Below are 14,562 nucleotides of genomic sequence, written 5' to 3'. Positions count from 1 at the left end.
AAATAGCTAAAGCAATGAAATTTGATCCAGTACCTTTGGTAAAGAGAGAGGAGTCTGATGCAGCCTGTTTAAACTTCTGAGTATGTAATGCAGCAGTTAGCTTTTCATTCCATTGCCTGCTTGCTTGTTTCAATCCATACAAGCTCTTCTTTAGTTTGCAAATCGTATTGGTCTGCATAGGTTGAAAACCAGGGGGTAAATCCATGTAGATCTCCTCTTGTAAGTCACCATGCAAAAAGGCGTTGTTGATATCAAGCTGACAAAGGTTCCAGTCCTTTGCAGCAGTTACAGCCATAAGAGTTCTGATTATGGTGATCTTTGCTACAGGACTAAACGTATCGAGAAAGTCAATTCCAGACCTTTGAGTGTATCCCTTAGCCACAAGCCTTGCTTTGTATCTTTTTAGAGTTCCATCAGCTTTAAGCTTTGTTTTATACACCCATTTACAGCCAATAGTCTGCTTGCCCTTAGGTAAAGAAACTAATTCCCAGGTATTACTTTCTTCTAAAGCAGCTAGTTCTTCAGCCATTGCTTGTTTCCAACAAATATGTGAGATTGCCTGATTATAATGTTTTGGTTCAAGTAATATTGATGTATTACATATATAGGACTGATACTGAGGTGAGATCTTTTCATAAGATAGAACTTGAGAAATACGTTGTAGTGTGGTTCTAGGTTTGGGCAAAGAAACTTCAAAATCATGAAATTTTAATGATAGGTGAATGTTTCTAGTAGGTCTGGAAGAGGGTTGAGGGATAGTACCTGAATCAATTGGAGGAGACTGTATTTCAACAGTAGATGAATGGAGTGAATCAACTGTCTGTGAATCTGCCCTCTTGAAATCTTCAAGTGAACTTTCATTTTGATAAACAAGAATAAGAACATCGTTGGATGGTATTGTAGCAAAAATTTCTTTAAATGGGAACTTATTTTCTGTAAATGTTACATCTCTAGAGACAAAAATGCTTTTATCCTCTAAATTATATACTCTGTAACCTTTAGTGTTTTTAGGAAAACCAATGAAAACACACTTGATTGCTCTAGGATGCATTTTTGTTGTAGGATGAGGTAAAACAAAAGCAAATGCTAAATAACCAAAGACTTTGAGCTGATCATAAGAAAGTTTGACCTTAAAAAGAATCTCAAAAGGAGTAGATTGGTTTAAAACTGGTGTTGGGGTCCTGTTAATTAAAAAGGTAGCATGCAGTACACAATCAATCCAAAAATAAAGAGGGGGATTGGCTTGAATCCTTAAACTCCGTGCAACAGAGAGAATATGCTGGTGTTTTCTCTCAACAATACTATTTTGTTGAGGTGTATAGGTACAAGAAGTTTAGTGAACAATCCCTTTTGATTTGCAGAAATCGGTCATTTCAAATTCTTTTTCGTTATCGGTTCTAAAGCATTTAATCTTGATTGAGAACTGAGTTTCAACAAGATGGTAAAAATCAATGATTAAATGTCTAGCTTATGACTTAAGCTTCATAGCATAAATCCATAGGAATCTGCTCTTGTCATTAACTACGGTTAAAAAATATGAATGACCATATATACTTTTGATAGGGAAGGGTCCCCAAATGTCTAAATGAACAAGATAAAAAATTGAAGTAGAAAAGGAACTGCTAACAGGAAAAGTGAGCCTTTTTTGTTTAGCCAAATGAAAAACTTCACGTTCAAAGCAATTATCATTAATCATAGAATTATGAAACTGATCAAGAGATTTCATTACTTGTTTAGAAGAGTGGCCAAGTCTGTTATGCCACAGAGTAAAAGCAACGACATTACAACTAACAGGAAATGAATTTAAAAACTTCTCACCATCTTCTTGTTGTAAAAGCTGATACAATCCATTCACTTGCTTAGCTATACCAGTCATCTTCCAAAGTTTCATGTCCTGAATATAACAAAAGTTGGAAGAAAAAATGAGAGAATAAAGGTTGTTTTTGGTTAACTGCGAAGTGGAGATGAGATTAAAAGCAAAATTTGGTATGTAGAAAACCTTATAAAGAATCAAAGAGGGTGATAATTCTATAATGCCTATACGTGTAACCTGAACTAATTCATTATTAGGCAACTTCACATATTTATCAAAAACTTTGTATTGCCTTTTGAAAAAACTGAAAGAATTAGTAATGTGATCGGTAGCTCTTGAATCTACAATCCATTTCCTACTATGGAATTGCTTATAACAACATAGGATAATACATTTTTCAGCAATAGGATCAAAGATATAGGATAAGGCATTGATCTTGGCATTGGCTGCATTCTGAGAATCAACTGTCTTTTCTTAAATCATTGACATCAGACTATTATACTGATCCCTTGTAAAAGTAATAGGACAATCATCACTAGATTTGTGAGAAGAGTTATGATTGTCATAATTCATATGATATGCCAACTGTTCAGTAGTTAAAAAATTATGATTGTCAGAAGGAAAAGATGCAACCTGGTTTGTAGAATTCTGAAAATTCTTGCTTGTTCCCTTGTATCCCGGTGGGAATCCATTCTTTCTATAACATTTGTCAACAGGATGCCCATACATTCCATAGAAAGTGTAGGTAGGCTTCTTGGCCCTATTGTTTTGAAGAGCTCCAGAATTGCCAAAAAATCTCTTTTGACTGTTACTAAGGTTGAGTTGTTGGTTTCCCATCTTTGGCCTAAAACCATTCATATTCTTCAAGTGTTGATTATGCCTAAGGTTAAAACCAGTTGCTCTACTTCCAGTGTTCATATTGAATTTCCCAGCAAGCAGTATGTTTGAATCACAAGAAACTATAACAGCACTCAAAGACCTTTCATGTTGAATCACAATAGCAAAGATTTCATTTACAGGGGGCATTGGTTTCATCATAAGAATCTGAGACCTTTGGACAGAAAAGTTCTCATTTAACCCTTTAAGAAACTTTAAGATAAAATCTTATTTCCTATACTTATTAGCAGAACATTCACAAGCATGTAGAGGTCTCAAATTACATATCTCATCCCATAAGATCTTAAAGTGGGTATGATAAGCAGTAACAGAAAGGTTACCTTGTTGCAGAGAGAAAAACTCCTGCTGAAGATCAGAAATTCTTATAAGGTCCCCTTATGAAAAATGATCATATAAGTCTGCCCAAAGATCATATGCATAGTCTAGCCACATTACACTTTGCCCAATTTCTGTATTAAGGGACCTCTGTAACCAGGAGAGCATAAGATTGTTGCATTTCAACCAAGCGTTGTAAGAAGGATCTTCTTCCCTAGGAACCTTAATTGAACCATTAACAAATCGAAATTTGTTCTTTGAAATCAAAGACATCTTCATAGATCGTGCCCAGCTATGATAGTTGTTGCCAATTAATTGAGATGAGGTCAACATGAGAGCTGGATTTTCATTTGGATGGATGTAATATTCACTATTCTGATCATCAATTTTAAAGGTTTGTGTAGAATTAAAGTCTTCAATAGCCATTGAAGAGATGGTGGTGAAGTATACTAGCTGTTCTAGTAATTGATCGCGGATCCGGATCACTGCCCACTCAAAAAAGGGTTAGAATGAACCCCTGTAACAAACGCTTCTTTCGGAACTCAAAAACTTCAGGAAGCCAACCCGAGAGAAAACCACCGTAATAGCTATTCGTTGTGCTGCTTATTATCATCATCAGACGCAACAGCAACTCAAGAAGCCGCCATGGGTAAGGTTCATGGATCTTTGGCTCGTGCTGGTAAGGTGAGAGGCCAAACTCCTAAAGTGGCAAAGCAGGACAAGAAGAAGAAGAAGCCAGGTGGCCGCGCTCACAAGAGGATGTGGCCGTGCTCACAAGAGGATGGAACTTCACACCACTGAATTTTTAATGACTTCAGTGCAGCAAGCATGCTTTCCCACAATGGTTGAAAATAAAGGCATCAACAGCAGCAACAAAGACAATACAACAAGTGACAAAACGTCAAATGTCACAACAACAACGAAAACGAACGCCCACTGAGCACATGCTTCCTCCATATTCTCTTACAGAAGTATCATCTAACCTCGTGCCCATGCTTAGCTTAGCCAGACAACTTGAAATTATAGTAAAGGCAAAAGAAACGAGCTTCCAAATTTTGCTTCGCAGTGAGCTATGCAACTGTGCCCCAGTAATTGGGAAGCCCTCGTAGGCAATCCTCCCCCAACTACCAGTAGAATCCAAACAAAATCAAAGGTTTTATCCTGCTCACCAACTGTTCGATAAAATTTTCGACTCACCAACTGTTCTTGAAACAAGACACAAAACGGCAGGCACACTGGTTTGGGTAGGGGTCGAAACCCTAAAGGAAAAGGAAGAAGGTGAGGGAAAATTATTGCTCAAATACCATGTCAAATTTTGGGAGAGAAAATTAGTATTGATTTTCTTACACAATGTTTTCTTACAATGTTTGCTATATACAAAAAAAAAAATTATACTAGCTTTACACGTGTCAGGTTCCTATCGGTAACATACATATTCTATTAAGTATCATAAGAATGTATATGCACAATTCGGAGAGTAAAACTTGAGACAATTGGTCTGAAAATAGTTACGATAAATTTTTATTAGAGATGGAGCAGGAAATGTAAGAATTCGAATCTCTTGAACACCATATCATTATAATGATTGTCCAATGGCGTAAAGCATAATTTGCAACTATTTAAATGTATCCAAGCACATTTTTTGAAAATGAAAAAAAAAAACAAAAACAAAAACAAAGGAATGTTGCTAGTGCAACGTCGACTAGAAATGAAGTAACATTTAGAAGAAACAGAAGATCACAAAAATGACTTTGATGGGTGTTGTTAATCACGACTTTAAATATTTTGATTTGGTGACAACCACAAGACCAAGGCCTGCTGCTGATTATGAAGAAATTGTATGACGTTAATAACAAGTGCAGTGTTGCTAATATAAATTCCATGATTTTTCAACTTCATATCATCAATTTTCTAAATCAAAATGGCAAAACCAAGGCTGGTTTCTCTTCTCTGCCCATTATTGCTCGCTGCATTTTTTGTGCAATGCCATGGCAATGACAGAAAGGTTTGATTATTTGTTTTTTTCTTTTTTTTGGTTCTTTCAACTTTGAAACATACTTTTTCTCTTCTTATAGTATCTTATATACATTTATTATATGCGTATAGGTTCACATCGTATACATGGGAAACCGGCCTCATGGAGATTTTTCTGCTGAAATCACCCACCATTCCATACTAAAATCTGTACTCGGAAGGTTAATCGATACTTAATTTATCTAATAATTTTTGAAATGTTCAACTCTAATTACGCCCGGACCAGACATGGTCTGCTTGTAAAACATATCCTGAGAGATATTACAGGGTTAAACATCCATACCTTTGTCTAAAGAATGAAAAGAAATTTTAGAGGTTGACAACTTAAAAAAGGAGAAAAAAACCGCCTTCTAGTAGGTCTCTGCTCATTCTGGGGGCATTAGGATTGTGTAATTCTAATCTCAAACATTGAAATTAAGTTTCCTTTCTTAACAATTTACAGTACTTCATCAGCCAAAGAGTCATTAGTCTACAGTTACGGAAGGAGTTTCAACGGGTTTGCAGCTAAGTTATCACATGAAGAAGCCGAGAGACTCTCAGGTTAGAGTTTTAAATTAGAAATTTTACAATATTGTCCGGATCTTATTGTCCTGTTCCATGCTTTATAAAAAACAAAAATTGGCTGCAGAAATGGATGGTATCATCTCAGTGATGCCAAATCACATGCTAAACATCCACACGACGAGATCATGGGACTTCATGGGTTTCTCCAAATCAAAACTTTCTGGCTCTCAGCAAGGAGATGTTATTATCGGTCTTCTTGACACAGGTTTTAAGCTCTTTACATATCTTCGAATTTACTCACATCAATCTACAATATATTTAAGATGACATTGTTTGATTAGTAATCTAGTGGTCATGTGCCTACCTCATGTACTAAGAGGAGGTAAGGAGTTCAAAAATCCTAATGATTGCTCTATTCTTCTCCATGAACTCCTGAAAAAGAAAAAAAGTAAATTTCAACATAATCTGCTAATTGGAAGCATTCCAATAATATCTTTGTATTTTAGGAGTCTGGCCAGAATCTGAGAGCTTCAATGACGAAGGAATGGGCCCAGCACCATCGAAATGGAAAGGAACCTGCCAGGGTGAAGGCAACTTCACTTGCAACAAGTGAGCTCTTCTCTTCCTCACTACTTGGCCAATACAAATGTTTCTGTTCTTTCACTTCAGTTTCAGCAACTGACGTTGAAATATTTGAAATTGCAGCAAAATCATTGGAGCCAGGTACTACAACAGTGAGGACTGGTATTTTGACACTGACTTCAAATCCCCAAGGGACTCTGAAGGACATGGATCCCACACTGCTTCAACAGCAGCAGGTCGAGAGGTTCAAGGAGCAAGTTACCTTGGACTAGCTGAAGGACTTGCAAGAGGTGCAGTTCCATATGCAAGGATTGCTGTCTACAAAGTCTGCTGGTCATTCGGATGTGCTGCCGCTGATATTCTTGCAGCGTTTGATGATGCCATAGCTGATGGGGTCGACATTATTTCTGTTTCCCTTGGTGCTCCATGGGCATTCCCATACATGGAGGACCCAATTGCCATTGGTTCTTTCCATGCCATGAGATATGGTATCCTAACAGCCAATTCTGCAGGAAATTCTGGACCTTCTCCGTATACAGCCTCCAATGTCGCACCCTGGACATTGACTGTTGCTGCCAGCACCATTGATAGGAAATTCGTTGCTAATGCTGTTCTTGGCAGCGGCAAAGTCATCACCGTGAGTTTACGAATCTTGTTTACACGTCATCTAGTGCTGCTTAATTTTTCTTTTGATACTTGTTCATATTTTTCTTTTGATGAATTCAGGGATTATCCGTTAATAGCTTTATTCTCAATGGTACGTATCCATTGATTTGGGGAGGAGATGCAGCAAACTACTCTGCAGGAGCTGACCCTGACATTGCAAAGTATTGCGTTACTGGTGCCATGAATTCATACATTGTTGCAGGAAAGATTGTTTTCTGTGAAAGTATTTGGGATGGTTCAGGTGTTTTATTAGCTAATGGTGTGGGTACTATCATGGCTGACCCAGAGTACAGCAAAGATTTTGCTTTTAGCTACCCACTACCAGCAACAGTAATTACTCCAGTAGAAGGCCAACAAATTTTGGAGTATATCAGATCCACAGAGTAATCTAACGTCCACGAAATAATTTGAGGTTTTATTGCTCTGATTCATCTGATTAACTAAGCTAAGCATTTTTGTTCAGGAATCCTATCGCTACTATTGAAGTTAGTGAGACTTGGACAGATATCATGGCACCTTCTGTTGTATCATTCTCTTCTAGAGGACCCAATGCTATCAACCCTGACATTCTCAAGGTGACCAAGAAATGATAGAAACAACTCTGACTAAAGTATCTTTGTTAGACGAATTTTCTTGATATTTTACATAGGATATATGATTCACAGCCTGATCTCACTGCCCCTGGTGTGGACATTCTTGCTGCCTGGTCTCCTGTGTCACCACCTTCCATCTACTATGAAGATACCAGGAGTGTTAACTTCAACATAATCTCAGGAACATCCATGTCTTGCCCCCACGCTAGTGGTGCCGCTGCTTATGTCAAGGCTGCTCACCCTGACTGGTCTCCAGCTGCCGTTAAATCTGCTCTCATGACAACAGGTATAAATCGACGAGTAACATAGCAACAAATGGACTTGATATAGGCTTATTTTGGCAAAACGGTACCCATAATTTAAGAATGCGCAAATAACTATAAAGAAAAATTTAATCTCTCAGCTTCCTCGATAATTTGTATGTTTCCATTGAATAGCTTATGTGATGGACTCAAGGAAGCATCCAGACCAAGAATTCGCTTACGGGTCTGGCCACATCAACCCTGAGGCGGCAACAAAACCTGGCCTTGTTTATGATGCATCTGAAGCAGATTACATTAACTTCCTTTGCAAGCAGGGTTACAACACCACCACTCTCAGACTAATCACTGGTGATAACAGCACTATTTGCAACAGCACAGAACCTGGAAGAGCCTGGGATCTTAACTATCCAACTTACTCTCTTGCCATTGAAGATGGGCAGCCAATTCAAGGCGTATTTACAAGAACAGTTACAAATGTTGGCAAACCGAACTCAACCTACTCAATCAGCATGTACTTGCCTAGCACGATTAGTGTCACAGTTGAGCCATCTGTCTTATCCTTCTCCGACATCGGAGAGAAGAAAACATTCACTGTTAAGGTTTCAGGTCCAAAGATTTCACAACAGAGGATCATGTCAGGAGCAATCATGTGGAATGATGGGACTTATGTGGTTAGAAGTCCATTAGTTGTCTACAACATACTTCCTGGTGCTACTTATTCTCCTCCTGACACCAACACCATGCAGCAGAAATCACTCAAATTTGAAGGTTCTTCAGTGTATCACAAGAATGGCATCCTTGGTCGAAACTAATTAAATTCCATTAATAAGGACTTGTTATTTCAAATATTGGCAATCTGGCAGGTCAATGTTCCACTGTCTTTATAAGATAGTGATAAAAAGAATAAGAGACCCCTCCTATCAATTTTTTATTAATGTCCTCTACTGAGTGGGGAAGAGAGAGTTGTGTTCCTGATGAGTAACAAATAAGTTAAAATACAATATCTATTTTTGTTCATCATGTGAAGAAAGTGTTCTTGGATTAACTAAGGTCTACTACATCCCCAGTTTCAGTACTTCGTGATCTCACCAAGGATAGAACTCTTTAAACCAATCACCTTGAATCAAGCCTTTGTACAAGGAAGGTAGCAAGTAGGTTGAGCACGCACATGTCCAGTTCCATTATTTAATAGGTAAAAGTATAAAAAAAGTAACATGTAGTTTAGCGCTTTTGCACTTAAAGAGACTGAGGTCTTCTTCGTGACAAAAAATACTATGTAATTTAGTTTTTTTATATTTTTATTACTTTACAAACTAATATCTTTAAATTTCTATGATTTAATATTAGTATAATAGTTATTTTCAATAACAAAATCACTTATTAAGTGATTTAGCATATAATTAACTACACTGAATTCATGTTAAATATAATTAAAATATATATATTAATTTTATTAGGAATAAAAAAATAATTTTTAAAATAAAATTATAATATTTTTAGAAGTATCATGATAGCTGATCTAATAAAAAATCACTTATAAAATCATTTTATTATTGAAAAAGAATATTATAATAATATTAAATTTAAAAATTAAAGATATTAATTTGTAAGGTAGTAAAAATGTAAGACAACTAAATTAGAAGGTATTTCTTTATCACAAAAAAAAAACTACAGTTCTTTAAGTGCAAAAGCATCTAACCACAAGGTATATTTCTATATTCTTTTCCTATTTAATTATTATCATTAGTGTATTAGTTTTGATTCCTTTAAAATCTAAAATACCAGAATCATATTAAATATAAATTATATCCTATTATATTTAATAAATCTTTTTAGTTCAATATAAGTCATTTTGATACTATTTTCAATTCTAATATTAAAAAAGAGTAAAATCTTAACTCATGAATTTTATTTTAACATATAAAGAAATCAAAAGTTTATATATCATTAATCATGAGGCATGAATTGTCAAAAAAAAAAACAAAAATAAAGGTAGCTAATCACACAAGTTTATAAAAGTTGAACCTTTAAATTAAAAAAATAAATAGAGAACTTGTACTTTGATTTTGAGGTTTAGTTTAGAGCTTCAAATAAACTAAAAAATAAAAAGATGATGACATATTTGATTGGAATCCAAATTGCAGTATCCAATGACTAGGATTTTTAGTTGACCAAAGAAATTGAATTTAGCAATTGTGATTATGAGTTACAGAGTGAGTAATGATTATGGTATTAAGGTTAGATAGTATAGAATAATTTTTTATAAGCTTCTGATACGGTTATTGTTAAAGAATTAGTATCGTACTATAATAGAAAAAAATTTTAAGATTAGTTGAATTCAATTTTAAAAGTTTTTAATTTATTTTGATAATGATATTTTTTGATATATAAATTTTTTTTAACGAAAATTACAGAAATTCATGATTAATCTTAGTTGTAAAAGTGTTATATGTTGCTAAGTGGACCCACGTCTAACTCTGAACTACAAAACACTGAATTTTCTAAAAGCACATGAAAAAGCAAATTTTGAAACAAGATAAAGATCATAAGAAAATAAAAACAAAAGGATTGCAAAGTGGACCTTTGTATTTAGGGTTGCAAGTTATGTGGCCATTGGAAACCTGTTATATGAAAAATAAAGAGACTGCCGTTTAGGGTCATTATGCAGTCGTTTAGATTAGTTATTTATTAATCCTTGTCGGTTAAGTTGTTATTATTGTTATTTGCTTTAGGCCAAATGTATCTTTTATCATTTGATTAGTGTCACAGTTGAAACATCTGTCTTGTCTTTCTCCGACATCGGAGAGAAGAAAACATTCACTGTTAAGGTTTCAGGTACAAAGATTTCATAGCAGAGGATCATGTCAGGGGCAATCATGTGGAATGACGGGACTTATGTGGTTAGAAGTCCATTAGTAGTCCATTAGTAGTACTGAGATTTCTTTATAAATACCATAATTACATGATTTCAGATCATCAACTAATTAATACTTCTGTATCGAATCATTCCGATGGCCACTGCGGGGCTGGCTTCTCTTCTATACCCATTATTGCTAACTGCACTTTTTGTGCATTGCTATGGCAATGAGAGGAGGGTAGAACTGATTTGTAGCACAAATTTCTCTTTTTTTTTTTTTTTTTTTACTGTTTGAACTTTGAAGCATCTCTGCAAATATAATATGAGAGGATTGACTTCATCTATCTGTAGGTTCATATTGTATAGATGGGAGAGCGGCCTACGGGTGACCTTTCCGCGGCATCAATTCATCATTCCATTCTAGAAAATGTGCTTGGAAGGTTAATTAACACTTCGTCTAATATTTTTATTATCGGCCAGCATTAATTAATTGAATCCTGATGACCATTGAGTTTTCCAATTTGCAGTTCTTTGTCCGCCAAAGATTCGCTAATCTATAGCTACGGAAGGAGTTTCAATCGATTTGTAGCTATCAGATGAAGAAGTGGGAAGACTCTCGAGTTAGACTTTTGAATTTACTGGTTTTACAAAATGTAACATTATATTATACTTGTTCTGTGCTAAATATAAATTAAACATATTGGGTGAAGAAATGGATGGTGTAATCTCAGTCATTCCAAACCGCATACTAAAGCTTCACACTACTAGGTCATGGAACTTCATGGGTTTATCTCAAGGAAAACTAAGAGCTTCCCAAGAAGGAAATGTCATTGTCGTCTTCTCTACTCAGGTTTAAAATTGATACTGATTTAAATCATCACTCTGCTGAAATCTCAAGAGTATGCTAATTTGAAGTTTTCCAATTTCTTGGTATCATAGGAGTCTGGCCAGAATCTGAAAGCTTCAATGATGACGGAAGGACTGCTCCTCCTGCTAAATGGAAGGGAAAATGCCAAGGTGAAGGCAACTTCACCTGCAACAAGTGAGCTCCTTTCCATTACTGCATAGCTAACATGACCAATTGCCATAAATACTGATATTAAAAGAAACTATTAAATACTTGGAACTGCAGCAAGATTATTGGAGCTCGATGGTACAACAGTGAGAACTGGTATGACACTACTGACATTAAATCCCCTAGAGATTCTGATGGACATGGTTCGCATACTGCTTCCACCGCAGCAGGATGAGAGGTGCAAGGAGCAAGCTGCTTTGGACTAGCTGAAGGAATAGCAAGAGGTGGAGTTCCAAATGCAAGGATTGCTGTCTACAAAGTTTGCTGGTCATTTGGATGTACGAGTGCAGATATCTTAAAAGCATTTGATGATCCTATAGCAGATGGTGTTGACATTTTATCTGTATCCCTTGGTTCCGGTTGACCCTCCCCATATTTAGATGACCCAATCGCCATTGGATCCTATCATGCCATGAGATATGGTATACTGACCTCAAATTCTGCTGGCAATTCTGGACCCCATCCATATTCAATTTGCAGTTTCGCACCATGGAAATTGAATGTAGCTCAGCACTATTGACAGGAAATTTATTGCAAAAATGGTTCTTGGCAGGGGACAAGTCATCACTGTGAGTTTATAAGTGCAGTTCTTCGTTATTATCAACTAGTTTTCTCATTCAATTTTTGTTAATAATATTCATATTTGGTCTTTGATGAATCAAAAAGGGACTATCTGTTAATAGCTTTGACCTCAACGGAACCTGGTATCATTTGATCTGGGGAGGCGATGCAGCAAACTATTCTGCAGGTCCTAACTCAGACATTTCAAGATACTGCGTGACAGGTGCCATGAATTCATACAAAATAGCAGGCAAGATCGTCTTCTGTCAAACCTTCTGGGATGGTTCTGGCATTCTAATAGCCAATGCATAATAGCTGATTCATCTTACAGTGATTTTGGTTTCAATTATCCCCTGCCGGCAACTCTAACCAGCACAGAAGAGGGTCTCCAGATTCTAAATTACATCAAATCAACAGAGTAAAATGTTTTCCATACAATTTTCTATACCAAAACTTAATAATTGACTGGATTTAAGGTTTATCAATAACACTCGTACCTTACCAGGAAACCAATCGCGTCTATTCTAGTCGGAGATTTGGAAGGATATTATGGCACCTTCAGTTGTATCATTCTCTTCTAGAGGACCTAACCCTATCACCCCTGATATTCTAAAGGTAATTCTGGGATTCGGAAATTCTGATTCACAACATTACTCGCTCTATCTTCTCTTAAAAACTCACTTTGAAATTTAATATGGCTAATACACAGCCTGATCTCACTGCTCCTGGAGTGGACATTCTTGCTGCCTGGTCTCCTGTAGCGCCACCTTCCATCTACTCGGAGGACCCCAGAAGTGTGAAGTTCAACATAATATCCGGCACATCCATGTGCTGCCCAGACGCTGGTGGTGGTGCTGCCTACATCAAGGCTGCTCATCCTGACTGGTCTCCTGCTACCATAAAATCTGCCCTCATAACAACAGGTGATAAATTGTGCACTTGTTGGAGAATGGTGGATTAATATAATCAAATTAAATTTGGTATCCTCACAGAACCATTTCTTTTCTTTCTATGAATAGCTTACGTTATGAACTCCAAGAAGCACGAAGACCTTGAATTTGCTTATGGACATCAATCCAATGCAGGCTGTAGACCCTGGGGCCTTGTTCATGATGCAACTGAAGCAGACTACACTAACTTCCTCGGCAAGCAGGGTTACAACACTACCACTCTTAGACTAATCGCAGGCGACAATAGTAGCGTATGTATCAGCACAGAGCCCGAAAGGGCCTGGGATCTCAACTATCCCACTTTTTCCCTAGCTGTTGAAGATGGCCAGCCAATTAAGGGAATCTTTACTCGGACAGTTAACCAATGTTGGTTGGAAGTCTACCTAAAGCGTTAGAATTCGCATGCCAAACTCTGTTAGCGTGACGTGGAGCCTTCAGTCCTATCATTCTCTGCCATCTGGGAGAAGAAAAACATTCAGTGACAGTCTCAGGGCCAAAAATTGCACAGCAGCCGATAATTTCAGGTACAATCACATGGAACGACGGTGTTCATGTGGTGAGAAGTCCTCTAGTCGTGTATAACTTTCTCCCTGGTTCTACCTATTCTTCCTACTCCATGGCTCAGAAAACACTTAAATTTAAAGGTGCTTCCATGTACCACAAGAATGCCATCCTCGGACGCAACTAAAGTAAAGATGATAACCATTTCCTTCTATCCTTTCTATTTTAGCAGTGTTTTTAAATTTGTTTGTTTGTTTGTGTTTTTTCTTTCTGGAACTTAATGGAGAAGAAAGCTACTGCCCTCCACTGCTTGTTCATATATTGGATGACCCTTTTCCTAACACCGAAACCAGCAGGGTAAACCACAGAAGTAAGTTATTAAAACATATTCTGCCCTAATTGTAGTTGTGCCGTATTTATCTAAGCCAAAGCCAATATGCCCATCTCCACCGACTATGTAGTAAGAAATTATACCAAAACATCACTTTACATATTGTCTACCTTACTCATAATGGGCCACACAAGAAAAAGATCACAATCAACTGGGCCAAGGTATTATGGTATTGTCCATGCTTGTACAAAATCCTTTTATCGTAATCTCTAAATGTTGAAGAAAAAAAAAAATCAAAGACCTTTCCTGGAAACCTATCAGTCAGCAAAAACAGTTTCATACGGTTCTACTACTGCAAAATAGATCTAAGAAAATACCAGTCACGGTATCCTTATGCCTTATTTTCTTGCCGTCCTATGTTGCTACTTCAAGGCCTTCCATCTGCATTTTCAACTATGAACAGGTCCCTGAGATAATCTGAGCCTTCTTTATGTTACTGGCCAAGAGAATTTTTAATCAAATGCTGCATGAGGAGCATCCAGCAATAGACAAGGTACTCTCAGAGAACCATACTCCCAAGAAGTTTATGCATACTGTGAGAGCTACAGATTCGACTGGCT

At 36.7% G+C, this 14,562-nt stretch overlaps 1 protein-coding gene and 1 pseudogene across 1 annotated transcript; both read left to right on the top strand.

Annotated features, from left to right (window-relative positions):
* Positions 1 to 4,429: 4,429 nt before the first annotated feature.
* On the top strand, positions 4,430 to 8,522 carry LOC8265391 (subtilisin-like protease SBT4.3). The gene is made up of 10 exons (XM_002509644.3): positions 4,430 to 5,030; positions 5,132 to 5,220; positions 5,502 to 5,599; positions 5,688 to 5,828; positions 6,070 to 6,172; positions 6,269 to 6,782; positions 6,872 to 7,194; positions 7,275 to 7,386; positions 7,477 to 7,690; positions 7,842 to 8,522. The coding sequence occupies exons 1-10, from the start codon at positions 4,947 to 4,949 to the stop codon at positions 8,477 to 8,479; spliced, it is 2,316 nt and encodes a 771-aa protein (XP_002509690.1). The 5' UTR covers positions 4,430 to 4,946; the 3' UTR covers positions 8,480 to 8,522.
* Positions 8,523 to 10,189: 1,667 nt separating this feature from the next.
* Positions 10,190 to 13,860, top strand: LOC8265390 (annotated as a pseudogene).
* Positions 13,861 to 14,562: the final 702 nt, after the last annotated feature.

Source organism: Ricinus communis, chromosome 5 (assembly GCF_019578655.1).
Source record: "Ricinus communis isolate WT05 ecotype wild-type chromosome 5, ASM1957865v1, whole genome shotgun sequence".
Lineage (NCBI taxonomy): Eukaryota > Viridiplantae > Streptophyta > Magnoliopsida > Malpighiales > Euphorbiaceae > Ricinus > Ricinus communis.
Note: the sequence above shows the minus strand (reverse complement) of the source record. Positions and strands in the feature narration are given on the sequence as shown.

Coding starts and splice junctions, on each gene's coding strand:
- LOC8265391 (XM_002509644.3), top strand. CDS start 4,947: ATGGCAAAACCAAGGCTGGTTTCTCTTCTCTGCCCATTATTGCTCGCT. Junction 5,829..6,069: donor TATCGGTCTTCTTGACACAG/GTTTTAAGCTCT, acceptor TTTGTATTTTAG/GAGTCTGGCCAGAATCTGAG. Junction 6,173..6,268: donor GGCAACTTCACTTGCAACAA/GTGAGCTCTTCT, acceptor TTGAAATTGCAG/CAAAATCATTGGAGCCAGGT.